Source organism: Oncorhynchus kisutch, unplaced genomic scaffold, assembly GCF_002021735.2.
Source record: "Oncorhynchus kisutch isolate 150728-3 unplaced genomic scaffold, Okis_V2 scaffold843, whole genome shotgun sequence".
NCBI lineage: Eukaryota > Metazoa > Chordata > Actinopteri > Salmoniformes > Salmonidae > Oncorhynchus > Oncorhynchus kisutch.
The window spans coordinates 36,657-55,596 of NW_022262788.1; the positions used below are offsets into that span (position 1 = coordinate 36,657).

At 39.0% G+C, this 18,940-nt stretch overlaps 1 protein-coding gene across 1 annotated transcript; it reads left to right on the plus strand.

The window, feature by feature from the left end:
- Positions 1 to 1,567: 1,567 nt before the first annotated feature.
- Positions 1,568 to 18,940, plus strand: LOC116362569 (zinc finger protein 501-like; the record flags this gene model as incomplete). The annotated part of the gene is made up of 2 exons (XM_031816632.1): positions 1,568 to 1,711; positions 17,817 to 18,940. Coding segments are annotated over exons 1-2 (1,263 nt in total), but the record flags the coding sequence as incomplete, so codon positions are not given.

Here is an 18,940-nt window from a genome sequence, read left to right on the forward strand (position 1 = left end):
TTTTTATTAATAACAAATCAATACATAAAGCACATGAGGGAACACAAGCATACATAGATTACAAACAATAGACAATCGAGCTAGGGGCGGGGCTGGGGGCTAGGGGCGGGGCTGGGGGCGGGGCTAGGGGCTACAATATCACATTGCAATTACCCAAGGACCTTAAGGGACATGCATATACTGACAATTCTAACAGCTTTTTTGTTAGTAGAGCATTTAACCGTCTTCAAATACAGTTCAATTTCTTTTCGTAGGGTACGAAAATGTGGTTTTCTGTTTGTAAATTTACATTTGTGTATATGAAATTTGGCCAAAAGAATAATGAAATTAATTACATAAAAAGGATTCCGTTTATTTCTATTGTATGTAAAAGAATCCAAACAGTACATATCTCCACAATAGTGTAAAATCTTCATAAATGTGTTCAATTATAAACCTACTGATGTCTTGCCACAGTTTTCTTACATGCATACAATGTCAAAAAAGATGCAAAACTGTTTCTCGGTGGTCATTACAAAAGGAGCAATTTGAGTTGATGTTTTCCTTAAACTTCTTCATATAGTGGATGGCAGGATAATATTTATGAATAATTTTAAAGGAAACTTCCTTAATTTTGTTAACAAGTAGGTATGTGTGTGGCAACATCCAAACTTTTTTCCAACAGATATTATCAATAAATCCATTCCAATAAGGCATGACATAAGGTATAGATACAACATCCTGCTGAAACGCTACTGTAAATGTCAATTTGTGTTTCGAGGCTGTAGTTACATCGTAGATAAAAGAGGGTCATTGGTTGCCTCGATCACAAGGGGTCTGTACTGGACTTCTGATTGGTTCCAAGTTTAGGAGTTTGGCAAATTTGCCTGAGCAGACAGACAGAGTGTTAAAATATACTTTTCATGAGAAAATGTGCAAGAATTGAAGGTGACAACAAAAGTTATAGTCATAACAATTTTGTACTGTGATATCTTGATACCCAGTCAGCATATGGCGGTCTGCGACTTTAAGGCGATGCTGCTGGTGTGACGTATAATGTAGTGGACGGAACTCTTCTTTCAACAGCAGCAACATTTAGTCAGACACCTCGGTAGCTTGCTAGACAACATAAACGAACCAATAAAGATCTTTAGACGGGTTCATAGAGCCAGTGTATTTTAAACCCTTTACTGTCGTCTAGTTAGTTATCCGATTTTATTTCATATTTACGGTGTTGTTATTAGTCAGCTAGCTGGCTGGTTAAGTTATCATTAGCCTAGCTAGCTAACATCCGCGACCATGAGTTCACTAAGCTACTCTCCTCCTGCTAAAGAAGAGGAGGTCTGCTGGACGGAGAAAGAAGATCTGGGGCTGAACATTGTCGTGAAAGAGGAGGAGGAAGAGAAAGATGTTACAATTCAAAAACAAGTAGAGGGTGAGGCTGTTACAGTGAAAGAAGAAGAGAAAGACGTTTCAGTTAAAGAAGAGGAAGACGCGTTCAGAGTGAAAGAGGAGGAGGATGTTACAGTAAAAGAAGAGGAGGAAGAGAGAGAGGAGGATGCAGTTTTTGGGGTGAAAGAGGAGGAGGAGGAGATGACTGTCACATCGAAAAAGGAGGAGGAAACTGGATATCTGGGCCCGGTTTCCCAAAGTCATCTTAAGGCATCCAATGGTTCTAACGATGAACTCAACCGTAAGATGTGTTTGAAAAACCATTCCCCGATTAACACTAGTAAGTACCGTCTTAAAAACAGAGGCACAAACTCTGCAGTTGTTGGACTGATAAGCTTATTTTTTTACTCCAATGTTTAGAAACAATGTAAATCAGCACTGTATCGCCTCAACATGGTTAAAATTATAATGTTGATATCATGGATGGTCAGTCCTTGCATCCATAGGTCTGTCTATGAATTTGAGAGTAGTTACATTTCTCCAGTCCCATCCATCATCCTATTACCAAAACAGTGGTGGAATGACAGATTTGTTATTGTTTAAACTGCATATTGGTTGATTGATGTGTGGCTTTTTTAAATGGGGCAAACTGGGATTTAAACAGCAACAAAATGCCTGCCCAGAGACTTGGTTTGGTAAACAGATGGGGGATGGAGAAATGTAACCACTCTCACATTCATAGAAAAAGCTATTGTAGGAACCTTAACCTAACACCCAACACCTCGTCAAGAAGTTCAGACATCTTGGCGTAACAGTTATAAGGTGTTGATTTGACAGTCACTGGACCCAGGTTTGAGTTCAGCTCAGGGCCTCACCCTGAATTCACTACACTATGAATACATAGTGTATCCATAAGGTCAAAATTATCGTTTTAACCAGATTTTGAGTCTATACAGTGTTAATTTACCAACAATGGCGTTTAACAAGCTTATGTTTTGGTTTCTGAGGGGAAATACATTTGAGGCATTTATAAGTTTATATTCTTAAAGAATCATTGTCTGTATTGTCTGACCCCATTTAGTCGACTGGTCGATAGGCTGTTGGTCGACCAACATCTTTTTAGTCGAGCAAATTATATATGTTTTTTATTGCACAAGACACATGTCCTGCGCCGTTTCAGTGGACTAATCCATTGCGGAGGCTGTGGGGATGGCACAGTCCAAGAAGGGGCGTGTACCCTACATGATTTTGGCCCCGATTTAGCTGTCTTTGACAAGTTTTTGTGATCAGGACAAAGTCACTGTGTCGATGCCTACTCAGGGTGTGCGGCAGTCACCAACACTCGTTTAATGTGAGTTGGTCAGAGACACAATCTGAGGGCTACTGATCACGTCTTTGAGCAGTCCCAGACGTCCCAATATTTTAAAACATGTTTGATTTTAACGGAACATAATCTACAACGTATTTTTAGTGGTGAGATGTGCAATGACATGTTTTGAGAACGGTGATCAGAAATAGCCAATGAGAGCTCACCAGAGAAGAAGCCGTGGAGATGATAACATTGTGTAGACTAGTAGGAGAGATGACTACTAGTATGTGTTTGTATTTGCCTTTTAACCAAAGCCTGTGTGAAATCGTTACAGCTTTGATGTTCACGAGCAACATAATCTACAATGTTATTCAATTCAAAGTGTTTGGTGGATATTTCAACTCTGTAGTGTGAGGGTGAATATCTGACTGAAAAGGTTTCTGCTTCTGCTTTCAGACACAGCTTGTTCTAGCTACGTTAACAATCTAATTACATCATCCCGTCATTGTGTAATTACATCATCCCGTCATTGTGTATTACATCATCCCGTCATTGTGTATTACATCATCACATCATTGTCATCACGTCATTGTGTATTACATCATCACATCATTGTGTATTACATCATCACATCATTGTGTATTACATCATCACGTCATTGTGTATTACATCATCACGTCATTGTGTATTACATCATCACATCATTGTTTTAGAGAGGTTGTAAATCAAATCAAAGTTTATTTGTCAAGTTCACCTTACAGTGAAATGCTTACTTACAGGCCCTAACCAACAGTGCAGGTCAAGAAGAAATATTTACCAATTCTTAAGTTAAAAAAAATAGACAAGTAAAGAAATAAATTTAAAAAACAGTTAAATGATAGTGAAAATAACAGTTGCGAGGGTGGTACTGGTACAGAGTCGATGTGCGGGGGCACCGGCTAGTCGTGCTAATTGAGGTAATATGTACATGAATGTATAGTTAAAGTGACTATGCATAGATGATAAACAGAGAGTAGCAGCGCCGTAAAAGAGGGGTTGGGGGAGGGGGTGGCGGGTCACAATGCAAATAGTCCGGGTAGCCATTTGATTACCTGTTCAGGAGTCTTATGGCTTGGGGTTCAAATCTGTTGCGAAGCCTCTTGGTCCTAGACTTGGCGCTCCGATACCGCTTAGAGAAGAACAGTCTATGACTGGGGTGGCTGGGGTCTTTGACCGTTTTTAGGGTCTTCCTCTGACACCGCCTGGTGTAGAGGTCGTGGATGGCAGGCAGCTTAGCCCCTGTGATGTACAGGGCCGTACGCACTACCCTCTGTAGCGCCTTGCAGTCGGAGGCCGAGCAGTTGCCGTACCAGTCAGGATGCTCTCGATGGTGCAGCTGCAGAACCTTTTGAGGATCTGAGGACCCATGCCAAATATTATCAGTCTCCTGAGGGGGATTAGGTTTTGTTGTCTTGATGTGTTTTGACCATTCTAGTTTGTTGGTGATGTGGACACCAAGGAACTTGAAGCTCTCAACCTGCTCCACTACAGCCCCGTCGATGAGAATGGGGGCGTCCTCGGTACTCGGTACTAGAATTTATTTTCCCCCTCTGGTTGCGCATTGAACATGTTGATAGAGATTTGGTAGAACTGATATAAGTTTCCCTGCATTAAAGTCTCCGGCCACTAGGAGCGCCGCCTCTGGGTGAGTGGTTTCCTGTTTGCTTATTTCCTTATACAGCTGACTGAGTGTGGTCTTACTGCCAGCCTCTGTCTGTGGTGGTAAATAAAGAGACAATGTTTATGAAAACTCTCTTGGCAAATATTGTGGTCTACAGCTTATCATGAGATACTCTACTTCAGGCGAGAAAAATCTTGAGACTTCCTTATATTTCGTGCACCAGCAGTTGTTTACAAATACTCACAGACCGCTCCCCTGTTCTGTCTAGCCGGTGCAGCATATTTCCCACCAGCAGAATGTTTTCCATGTCGTCAATCAGCCACGATTCGGTGAAACAGAAGATATTACAGTTTTTGATGTCCCGTTGGGAGGATATTCGTGATCGTAGTCTAATTTATTGTCCGATGTTGGCAAGTGATGTTGATGGTAAGGGCAGATTTCCCGCCGTCGGTGGATCCCTCCTCTACACCTGCGTCTCTTTCTCTTGCCGGGGATGTTGGCCTTGTCCGATGTCTGAAGTACATCCTGTGCTTCCTGCTCATTGGAGAAAAAAAATCAGAGGTGAGCGATCGCTGATCCTGATATCCAGAAGCTCTTTGACTAATCCGAGGTGAGCGATCGCTGATCCTGATATCCAGAAGCTCTTTGTCTAATCCGAGGTGAGCGATCGCTGATCCTGATATCCAGAAGCTCTTTGTCTAATCCGAGGTGAGCGATCGCTGATCCTGATATCCAGAAGCTCTTTGTCTAATCCGAGGTGAGAGATCGCTGATCCTGATATCCAGAAGCTCTTTGTCTAATACGAGGTGAGCGATCGCTGATCCTGATATCCAGAAGCTCTTTGTCTAATCCGAGGTGAGCGATCGCTGATCCTGATATCCAGAAGCTCTTTGTCTAATCCGAGGTGAGCGATCGCTGATCCTGATATCCAGAAGCTCTTTGTCTAATCCGAGGTGAGCGATCGCTGATCCTGATATCCAGAAGCTCTTTGTCTAATCCGAGGTGAGCGATCGCTGATCCTGATATCCAGAAGCTCTTTGTCTAATCCGAGGTGAGCGATCGCTGATCCTGATATCCAGAAGCTCTTTGTCTAATCCGAGGTGAGCGATCGCTGATCCTGATATCCAGAAGCTCTTTGTCTAATCCGAGGTGAGCGATCGCTGATCCTGATATCCAGAAGCTCTTTGTCTAATCCGAGGTGAGCGATCGCTGATCCTGATATCCAGAAGCTCTTTGTCTAATCCGAGGTGAGCGATCGCTGATCCTGATATCCAGAAGCTCTTTGTCTAATCCGAGGTGAGCGATCGCTGATCCTGATATCCAGAAGCTCTTTGTCTAATCCGAGGTGAGCGATCGCTGATCCTGATATCCAGAAGCTCTTTGTCTAATCCGAGGTGAGCGATCGCTGATCCTGATATCCAGAAGCTCTTTGTCTAATCCGAGGTGAGCGATCGCTGATCCTGATATCCAGAAGCTCTTTGTCTAGTCCGAGGTGAGCGATCGCTGATCCTGATATCCAGAAGCTCTTTGTCTAATCCGAGGTGAGCGATCGCTGATCCTGATATCCAGAAGCTCTTTGTCTAATCCGAGGTGAGCGATCGCTGATCCTGATATCCAGAAGCTTTTTTTCTGCCGTACGGGACATTATGTACAAAATAAGTTACAAATAATGTGAAAAACCCACATAATAGCACAATTGGTTAGGCACCCCTGTAAAACGGCTGCCATTTTCTTCTTGACCCAAGTGAATAAGACGACCCGTCTGACGACCAAGTCAGGAATCTTGTAGTATGTGACAGATGGTCAGTGTGCTCACTTAACTAGAGGGAAGATGGTTGTTTAATGTGAGGCTCGGAGATGTTTTGTAGTGTCCATCCGGTATAAGATGTTCAAGGCATGTCTCTATCCAGAAGGCCATCACTGATGGTCGTTAAATGTGAGCTGGTCAGAGACACAATCGCTCTCTCTCTCCCCCAATTAGTGCGCATTCATTGTTTCCTCGTTTCAATGTGTGAATTGTTTGCCTTTCGATTGTTAGATGTCTCACTGTTTGACAAACATTGCTGTAGCTCTTTCACCCCAGCTTAAACAGACACATTTTTATGGGGGGGGGTTGTATTATGCTAATTCGTTTTCAGGGGGGGTGCAGACATCAACTCTAGGAGGTTAACCTGTCTCCCCCTCATCTACACTGATTGGAGTGGATTTAACAAGTAACATCTATAAGGATCATGTCTTTAACCTGGATTCACCTGGTCAGTCTGTCATGGTGAGAGCAGGTGTTCTTAATGTTTTGTTCACTCAGTGTATAAAGTCTTCTGCCCCTGTAAGTTCACATGTGGATCTGCATTAAATGTGTTTTAGTTTCCAGCCATTAAGGAATGTGATCCCAAAGTCCCACATTGTCCTCTTTATTAATAGAAACTCATATACAGTATACTATTAGTTTAAAACTAAAATGGACCAATCCTGGATCGCCCCCTGTATTATCAGCCACTGAAATAGGAGAGGCTTTGTCCCCCTCTCTGTTTGTTTACTCAAGCCAGAGTGAAACCAAAACACCCCATGTAGCCCACGGCAACCTGATGACCCAGAGTCACGTCATAAACAAGTAGAATGACCACCGTGGGAGAAAACAACTGATATTCACCATCTGGGACCATTCAACAGTCTAGATTTACCAGGTTATTACTAAATAAACTGTTCACCATCTGGGAACATTCAACAGTCTAGATTTACCAGGTTATTACTAAATAAACTGTTCACCATCTGGGACCATTCAACAGTCTAGATTTACCAGGTTATTACTAAATAAACTGTTCACCATCAGGGACCATTCAACAGTCTAGATTTACCAGGTTATTACTAAATAAACTGTTCACCATCTGGGAACATTCAACAGTCTAGATTTACCAGGTTATTACTAAATAAACTGTTCACCATCTGGGACCATTCAACAGTCTAGATTTACCAGGTTATTACTAAATAAACTGTTCACCATCTGGGACCATTCAACAGTCTAGATTTACCAGGTTATTACTAAATAAACTGTTCACCATCTGGGACCATTCAGCAATCTAGATTTACCAGGTTATTACTAAATAAACTGTTCACCATCTGGAACCATTCAACAGTCTAGATTTACCAGGTTATTACTAAATAAACTGTTCACCATCTGGGAACATTCAACAGTCTAGATTTACCAGGTTATTACTAAATAAACTGTTCACCATCTGGGACCATTCAACAGTCTAGATTTACCAGGTTATTACTAAATAAACTGTTCACCATCTGGGAACATTCAACAGTCTAGATTTACCAGGTTATTACTAAATAAACTGTTCACCATCTGGGACCATTCAACAGTCTAGATTTACCAGGTTATTACTAAATAAACTGTTCACCATCTGGGACCATTCAACAGTCTAGATTTACCAGGTTATTACTAAATAAACTGTTCACCATCTGGAACCATTCAACAGTCTAGATTTACCAGGTTATTACTAAATAAACTGTTCACCATCTGGGACCATTCAGCAGTCTAGATTTACCAGGTTATTACTAAATAAACTGTTCACCATCTGGGACCATTCAACAGTCTAGATTTACCAGGTTATTACTAAATAAACTGTTCACCATCTGGGACCATTCAACAGTCTAGATTTACCAGGTTATTACTAAATAAACTGTTCACCATCTGGGACCATTCAACAGTCTAGATTTACCAGGTTATTACTAAATAAACTGTTCACCATCTGGGACCATTCAACAGTCTAGATTTACCAGGTTATTACTAAATAAACTGTTCACCATCTGGGACCATTCAACAGTCTAGATTTACCAGGTTATTACTAAATAAACTGTTCACCATCAGGGACCATTCAACAGTCTAGATTTACCAGGTTATTACTAAATAAACTGTTCACCATCTGGGACCATTCAACAGTCTAGATTTACCAGGTTATTACTAAATAAACTGTTCACCATCTGGAACCATTCAACAGTCTAGATTTACCAGGTTATTACTAAATAAACTGTTCACCATCTGGGACCATTCAGCAGTCTAGATTTACCAGGTTATTACTAAATAAACTGTTCACCATCTGGAACCATTCAACAGTCTAGATTTACCAGGTTATTACTAAATAAACTGTTCACCATCTGGGACCATTCAGCAGTCTAGATTTACCAGGTTATTACTAAATAAACTGTTCACCATCTGGGACCATTCAACAGTCTAGATTTACCAGGTTATTACTAAATAAACTGTTCACCATCTGGGACCATTCAACAGTCTAGATTTACCAGGTTATTACTAAATAAACTGTTCACCATCTGGGACCATTCAGCAGTCTAGATTTACCAGGTTATTACTAAATAAACTGTTCACCATCTGGAACCATTCAACAGTCTAGATTTACCAGGTTATTACTAAATAAACTGTTCACCATCTGGGACCATTCAACAGTCTAGATTTACCAGGTTATTACTAAATAAACTGTTCACCATCTGGGACCATTCAACAGTCTAGATTTACCAGGTTATTACTAAATAAACTGTTCACCATCTGGGACCATTCAACAGTCTAGATTTACCAGGTTATTACTAAATAAACTGTTCACCATCTGGGACCATTCAACAGTCTAGATTTACCAGGTTATTACTAAATAAACTGTTCACCATCTGGGACCATTCAACAGTCTAGATTTACCAGGTTATTACTAAATAAACTGTTCACCATCTGGGAACATTCAACAGTCTAGATTTACCAGGTTATTACTAAATAAACTGTTCACCATCTGGGACCATTCAACAGTCTAGATTTACCAGGTTATTACTAAATAAACTGTTCACCATCAGGGACCATTCAACAGTCTAGATTTACCAGGTTATTACTAAATAAACTGTTCACCATCTGGGACCATTCAACAGTCTAGATTTACCAGGTTATTACTAAATAAACTGTTCACCATCAGGGACCATTCAACAGTCTAGATTTACCAGGTTATTACTAAATAAACTGTTCACCATCTGGGACCATTCAACAGTCTAGATTTACCAGGTTATTACTAAATAAACTGTTCACCATCTGGGACCATTCAACAGTCTAGATTTACCAGGTTATTACTAAATAAACTGTTCACCATCTGGGACCATTCAGCAGTCTAGATTTACCAGGTTATTACTAAATAAACTGTTCACCATCTGGAACCATTCAACAGTCTAGATTTACCAGGTTATTACTAAATAAACTTTTCACCATCTGGGACCATTCAGCAATCTAGATTTACCAGGTTATTACTAAATAAACTGTTCACCATCTGGAACCATTCAACAGTCTAGATTTACCAGGTTATTACTAAATAAACTGTTCACCATCTGGGAACATTCAACAGTCTAGATTTACCAGGTTATTACTAAATAAACTGTTCACCATCTGGGACCATTCAACAGTCTAGATTTACCAGGTTATTACTAAATAAACTGTTCACCATCTGGGAACATTCAACAGTCTAGATTTACCAGGTTATTACTAAATAAACTGTTCACCATCTGGGACCATTCAACAGTCTAGATTTACCAGGTTATTACTAAATAAACTGTTCACCATCAGGGACCATTCAACAGTCTAGATTTACCAGGTTATTACTAAATAAACTGTTCACCATCTGGGAACATTCAACAGTCTAGATTTACCAGGTTATTACTAAATAAACTGTTCACCATCTGGGACCATTCAACAGTCTAGATTTACCAGGTTATTACTAAATAAACTGTTCACCATCTGGGACCATTCAACAGTCTAGATTTACCAGGTTATTACTAAATAAACTGTTCACCATCTGGGACCATTCAGCAATCTAGATTTACCAGGTTATTACTAAATAAACTGTTCACCATCTGGAACCATTCAACAGTCTAGATTTACCAGGTTATTACTAAATAAACTGTTCACCATCTGGGACCATTCAACAGTCTAGATTTACCAGGTTATTACTAAATAAACTGTTCACCATCTGGGACCATTCAACAGTCTAGATTTACCAGGTTATTACTAAATAAACTGTTCACCATCTGGGACCATTCAACAGTCTAGATTTACCAGGTTATTACTAAATAAACTGTTCACCATCTGGGACCATTCAACAGTCTAGATTTACCAGGTTATTACTAAATAAACTGTTCACCATCTGGGACCATTCAACAGTCTAGATTTACCAGGTTATTACTAAATAAACTGTTCACCATCTGGGACCATTCAACAGTCTAGATTTACCAGGTTATTACTAAATAAACTGTTCACCATCTGGGACCATTCAACAGTCTAGATTTACCAGGTTATTACTAAATAAACTGTTCACCATCTGGGACCATTCAACAGTCTAGATTTACCAGGTTATTACTAAATAAACTGTTCACCATCTGGGACCATTCAGCAGTCTAGATTTACCAGGTTATTACTAAATAAACTGTTCACCATCTGGGACCATTCAACAGTCTAGATTTACCAGGTTATTAGTAAATAAACTGTTCACCATCTGGGACCATTCAACAGTCTAGATTTACCAGGTTATTACTAAATAAACTGTTCACCATCTGGGACCATTCAACAGTCTAGATTTACCAGGTTATTACTAAATAAACTGTTCACCATCTGGGACCATTCAACAGTCTAGATTTACCAGGTTATTACTAAATAAACTGTTCACCATCTGGGACCATTCAACAGTCTAGATTTACCAGGTTATTACTAAATAAACTGTTCACCATCTGGGAACATTCAACAGTCTAGATTTACCAGGTTATTACTAAATAAACTGTTCACCATCTGGGACCATTCAACAGTCTAGATTTACCAGGTTATTACTAAATAAACTGTTCACCATCTGGGACCATTCAACAGTCTAGATTTACCAGGTTATTATTAAATAAACTGTTCACCATCTGGGACCATTCAGCAATCTAGATTTACCAGGTTATTACTAAATAAACTGTTCACCATCTGGAACCATTCAACAGTCTAGATTTACCAGGTTATTACTAAATAAACTGTTCACCATCTGGGACCATTCAACAGTCTAGATTTACCAGGTTATTACTAAATAAACTGTTCACCATCTGGGACCATTCAACAGTCTAGATTTACCAGGTTATTACTAAATAAACTGTTCACCATCTGGGACCATTCAGCAATCTAGATTTACCAGGTTATTACTAAATAAACTGTTCACCATCTGGAACCATTCAACAGTCTAGATTTACCAGGTTATTACTAAATAAACTGTTCACCATCTGGGACCATTCAACAGTCTAGATTTACCAGGTTATTACTAAATAAACTGTTCACCATCTGGGACCATTCAACAGTCTAGATTTACCAGGTTATTACTAAATAAACTGTTCACCATCTGGGACCATTCAACAGTCTAGATTTACCAGGTTATTACTAAATAAACTGTTCACCATCTGGGACCATTCAACAGTCTAGATTTACCAGGTTATTACTAAATAAACTGTTCACCATCTGGGACCATTCAGCAGTCTAGATTTACCAGGTTATTACTAAATAAACTGTTCACCATCTGGGACCATTCAACAGTCTAGATTTACCAGGTTATTACTAAATAAACTGTTCACCATCTGGGACCATTCAGCAGTCTAGATTTACCAGGTTATTACTAAATAAACTGTTCGCCATCTGGGACCATTCAACAGTCTAGATTTACCAGGTTATTACTAAATAAACTGTTCACCATCTGGGACCATTCAGCAGTCTAGATTTACCAGGTTATTACTAAATAAACTGTTCACCATCTGGGACCATTCAACAGTCTAGATTTACCAGGTTATTACTAAATAAACTGTTCACCATCTGGGACCATTCAACAGTCTAGATTTACCAGGTTATTACTAAATAAACTGTTCACCATCTGGGACCATTCAACAGTCTAGATTTACCAGGTTATTACTAAATAAACTGTTCACCATCTGGGACCATTCAGCAGTCTAGATTTACCAGGTTATTACTAAATAAACTGTTCACCATCTGGGACCATTCAACAGTCTAGATTTACCAGGTTATTACTAAATAAACTGTTCACCATCTGGGACCATTCAACAGTCTAGATTTACCAGGTTATTACTAAATAAACTGTTCACCATCTGGGACCATTCAACAGTCTAGATTTACCAGGTTATTACTAAATAAACTGTTCACCATCTGGGACCATTCAACAGTCTAGATTTACCAGGTTATTACTAAATAAACTGTTCACCATCTGGGACCATTCAACAGTCTAGATTTACCAGGTTATTTCTAAATAAACTGTTTCACCATCTGGGACCATTCAACAGTCTAGATTTACCAGGTTATTACTAAATAAACTGTTTCACCATCTGGGACCATTCAACAGTCTAGATTTACCAGGTTATTACTAAATAAACTGTTCACCATCTGGGACCATTCAACAGTCTAGATTTACCAGGTTATTACTAAATAAACTGTTCACCATCTGGGACCATTCAACAGTCTAGATTTACCAGGTTATTACTAAATAAACTGTTCACCATCTGGGACCATTCAACAGTCTAGATTTACCAGGTTATTACTAAATAAACTGTTCACCATCTGGGACCATTCAGCAACCTAGATTTACCAGGTTATTACTAAATAAACTGTTCACCATCTGGGACCATTCAGCAGTCTAGATTTACCAGGTTATTACTAAATAAACTGTTCACCATCTGGGACCATTCAACAGTCTAGATTTACCAGGTTATTACTAAATAAACTGTTCACCATCTGGGACCATTCAGCAATCTAGATTTACCAGGTTATTACTAAATAAACTGTTCACCATCTGGGACCATTCAACAGTCTAGATTTACCAGGTTATTACTAAATAAACTGTTCACCATCTGGGACCATTCAGCAGTCTAGATTTACCAGGTTATTACTAAATAAACTGTTCACCATCTGGGACCATTCAACAGTCTAGATTTACCAGGTTATTACTAAATAAACTGTTCACCATCTGGGACCATTCAACAGTCTAGATTTACCAGGTTATTACTAAATAAACTGTTCACCATCTGGGACCATTCAACAGTCTAGATTTACCAGGTTATTACTAAATAAACTGTTCACCATCTGGGACCATTCAACAGTCTAGATTTACCAGGTTATTACTAAATAAACTGTTCACCATCTGGGACCATTCAACAGTCTAGATTTACCAGGTTATTACTAAATAAACTGTTCACCATCTGGGACCATTCAACAGTCTAGATTTACCAGGTTATTACTAAATAAACTGTTCACCATCTGGGACCATTCAGCAACCTAGATTTACCAGGTTATTACTAAATAAACTGTTCACCATCTGGGACCATTCAGCAGTCTAGATTTACCAGGTTATTACTAAATAAACTGTTCACCATCTGGGACCATTCAACAGTCTAGATTTACCAGGTTATTACTAAATAAACTGTTCACCATCTGGGACCATTCAGCAGTCTAGATTTACCAGGTTATTACTAAATAAACTGTTCACCATCTGGGACCATTCAACAGTCTAGATTTACCAGGTTATTACTAAATAAACTGTTCACCATCTGGGACCATTCAACAGTCTAGATTTACCAGGTTATTACTAAATAAACTGTTCACCATCTGGGACCATTCAGCAATCTAGATTTACCAGGTTATTACTAAATAAACTGTTCACCATCTGGGACCATTCAACAGTCTAGATTTACCAGGTTATTACTAAATAAACTGTTCACCATCTGGGACCATTCAGCAGTCTAGATTTACCAGGTTATTACTAAATAAACTGTTCACCATCTGGGACCATTCAACAGTCTAGATTTACCAGGTTATTACTAAATAAACTGTTCACCATCTGGGACCATTCAACAGTCTAGATTTACCAGGTTATTACTAAATAAACTGTTCACCATCTGGGACCATTCAACAGTCTAGATTTACCAGGTTATTACTAAATAAACTGTTCACCATCTGGGACCATTCAACAGTCTAGATTTACCAGGTTATTACTAAATAAACTGTTCACCATCTGGGACCATTCAGCAGCCTTGATTTACCAGGTTATTACTAAATAAACTGTTCACCATCTGGGACCCTTCAACAGTCTAGATTTACCAGGTTATTACTAAATAAACTGTTCACCATCTGGGACCATTCAACAGTCTAGATTTACCAGGTTATTACTAAATAAACTGTTCACCATCTGGGACCATTCAACAGTCTAGATTTACCAGGTTATTACTAAATAATCTGTTCACCATCTGGGACCATTCAACAGTCTAGATTTACCAGGTTATTACTAAATAAACTGTTCACCATCTGGGACCATTCAACAGTCTAGATTTACCAGGTTATTACTAAATAAACTGTTCACCATCTGGGACCATTCAACAGTCTAGATTTACCAGGTTATTACTAAATAAACTGTTCACCATCTGGGACCATTCAACAGTCTAGATTTACCAGGTTATTACTAAATAAACTGTTCACCATCTGGGACCATTCAACAGTCTAGATTTACCAGGTTATTACTAAATAAACTGTTTCACCATCTGGGACCATTCAGCAGTCTAGATTTACCAGGTTATTACTAAATAAACTGTTCACCATCTGGGACCATTCAACAGTCTAGATTTACCAGGTTATTACTAAATAAACTGTTCACCATCTGGGACCATTCAGCAACCTAGATTTACCAGGTTATTACTAAATAAACTGTTCACCATCTGGGACCCTTCAACAGTCTAGATTTACCAGGTTATTACTAAATAAACTGTTCACCATCTGGGACCCTTCAACAGTCTAGATTTACCAGGTTATTACTAAATAAACTGTTCACCATCTGGGACCATTCAGCAGTCTAGATTTACCAGGTTATTACTAAATAAACTGTTCACCATCTGGGACCATTCAACAGTCTAGATTTACCAGGTTATTACTAAATAAACTGTTCACCATCTGGGACCATTCAACAGTCTAGATTTACCAGGTTATTACTAAATAAACTGTTTCACCATCTGGGACCATTCAGCAGTCTAGATTTACCAGGTTATTACTAAATAAACTGTTCACCATCTGGGACCATTCAACAGTCTAGATTTACCAGGTTATTACTAAATAAACTGTTCACCATCTGGGACCATTCAACAGTCTAGATTTACCAGGTTATTACTAAATAATCTGTTCACCATCTGGGACCATTCAACAGTCTAGATTTACCAGGTTATTACTAAATAATCTGTTCACCATCTGGGACCATTCAACAGTCTAGATTTACCAGGTTATTACTAAATAATCTGTTCACCATCTGGGACCATTCAACAGTCTAGATTTACCAGGTTAATACTAAATAAACTGTTCACCATCTGGGACCATTCAGCAGTCTAGATTTACCAGGTTATTACTAAATAAACTGTTCACCATCTGGGACCATTCAACAGTCTAGATTTACCAGGTTAATACTAAATAAACTGTTCACCATCTGGGACCATTCAACAGTCTAGATTTACCAGGTTATTACTAAATAAACTTTTCACCATCTGGGACCATTCAGCAGTCTAGATTTACCAGGTTATTACTAAATAAACTGTTCACCATCTGGGACCATTCAACAGTCTAGATTTACCAGGTTATTACTAAATAAACTGTTCACCATCTGGGACCATTCAACAGTCTAGATTTACCAGGTTATTACTAAATAAACTGTTCACCATCTGGGACCATTCAACAGTCTAGATTTACCAGGTTATTACTAAATAAACTGTTCACCATCTGGGACCATTCAACAGTCTAGATTTACCAGGTTATTACTAAATAAACTGTTCACCATCTGGGACCATTCAACAGTCTAGATTTACCAGGTTATTACTAAATAAACTGTTTCACCATCTGGGACCATTCAGCAGTCTAGATTTACCAGGTTATTACTAAATAAACTGTTCACCATCTGGGACCATTCAACAGTCTAGATTTACCAGGTTATTACTAAATAAACTGTTCACCATCTGGGACCATTCAGCAACCTAGATTTACCAGGTTATTACTAAATAAACTGTTCACCATCTGGGACCCTTCAACAGTCTAGATTTACCAGGTTATTACTAAATAAACTGTTCACCATCTGGGACCCTTCAACAGTCTAGATTTACCAGGTTATTACTAAATAAACTGTTCACCATCTGGGACCATTCAGCAGTCTAGATTTACCAGGTTATTACTAAATAAACTGTTCACCATCTGGGACCATTCAACAGTCTAGATTTACCAGGTTATTACTAAATAAACTGTTTCACCATCTGGGACCATTCAGCAGTCTAGATTTACCAGGTTATTACTAAATAAACTGTTCACCATCTGGGACCATTCAACAGTCTAGATTTACCAGGTTATTACTAAATAAACTGTTCACCATCTGGGACCCTTCAACAGTCTAGATTTACCAGGTTATTACTAAATAAACTGTTCACCATCTGGGACCATTCAACAGTCTAGATTTACCAGGTTATTACTAAATAAACTGTTCACCATCTGGGACCATTCAACAGTCTAGATTTACCAGGTTATTACTAAATAAACTGTTTCACCATCTGGGACCATTCAGCAGTCTAGATTTACCAGGTTATTACTAAATAAACTGTTCACCATCTGGGACCATTCAACAGTCTAGATTTACCAGGTTATTACTAAATAAACTGTTCACCATCTGGGACCATTCAACAGTCTAGATTTACCAGGTTATTACTAAATAAACTGTTCACCATCTGGGACCATTCAACAGTCTAGATTTACCAGGTTATTACTAAATAATCTGTTCACCATCTGGGACCATTCAACAGTCTAGATTTACCAGGTTATTACTAAATAATCTGTTCACCATCTGGGACCATTCAACAGTCTAGATTTACCAGGTTAATACTAAATAAACTGTTCACCATCTGGGACCATTCAGCAGTCTAGATTTACCAGGTTATTACTAAATAAACTGTTCACCATCTGGGACCATTCAACAGTCTAGATTTACCAGGTTATTACTAAATAAACTGTTCACCATCTGGGAACATTCAACAGTCTAGATTTACCAGGTTATTACTAAATAAACTTTTCACCATCTGGGACCATTCAACAGTCTAGATTTACCAGGTTATTACTAAATAAAAACACTTTTGGGGTTCTCATGGACAATTACAAATACAGATAAATTCTCTTGGTAAATAAATAACTTCAATAATGTATTTATAGCCTAGAATCATCCACTATACTACTGTGGAAACAATAATACAAAACATGTATATTGTCTTTTTAAGATAATTGTCAAATAAGTTTCTAAAAGCATTTAAACATTCATTAAGGATGTAAAGTACGACGACTAAAAGACTTCTGCTGTTGTGGGCCTTTAAACCATCTGTCTGACTTTGTTGTTCACACAGGAGAGAGACGTGACTCTTGTGGATCCTCTGGGGAGCCTCAACAACATCATGAAGCTGACGAGGCAGAGAAAAGTCTCTCCACATCAGAACAAACCAAGAAACACCAGCAGAGACCCACAGGGAAGAAACCTCACCACTGCTCTGACTTTAGAAAGAGTTACTCAAGATCATATTCACAAAAAGTACACCAGAGAATTCACACAGGAGAGAGAACATATCGCTGTAATCAATGTGGAAAGAGGTTTGCTCACTTAAAAACACTGATATTACACCAGAGAATACACACTGGGGAGAAATGTCACAGCTGCTCTGATTGTGGGAAGAGATGCACCTCTTCAGCATCCCTTAAAATACACCAGAGAATCCATACAGGAGAGAAACCGTATAGCTGCTCTGACTGTGGGAAGAGTTTTTTTTGGTCAGGACATTTAAAATCACACCAGAGAATACACACGGGAGAGAAACCTTATAGCTGTGACCAATGTGGGAAGACTTTTACTCAGTCAAACAACCTGATATCACACCAGAGAACACACACAGGCGAGAAGCCTTACCACTGCTCTGACTGCGGGAAGAGTTTCTCCAGAACAGATACACTTAAAGTACACCAGAGAATCCATACAGGAGAGAAACGTTATAGCTGCTCTGACTGTGGGAGGAGATTTTTTTGGTCAGGACATTTAAAATCACACCAGAGAAGACACACTGGAGAGAAGCCTTATAGCTGTGATCAATGTGGGAAGACTTTTACTCAGTCAAGCAACCTGATAGCACACCGGAGAACACACACAAGAGAGAAATATCACAGCTGCTCTGATTGTGGGAAGAGATGTACCTCTTTAGTAACCCTTAAAATACATGAGAGAATCCATACAGGAGCGAAATGTTATAGCTGTGATCAATGTGGGAAGAGTTTTACTCAGTCAAACAACCTGATATCACACCAGAGAACACATACAGGGGAGAAGCCTTACCACTGTTCTGACTGCGGGAAGAGTTTTTCCAGATCAGATTCTCTAAAAAGACACCAGAGAACACACACAGGTGAGAAATCTCATAGCTGTGAACAATGTGACAAGAGATACTCTGATAAAAGATCTCTGATTAAACATCAGAAAATACAT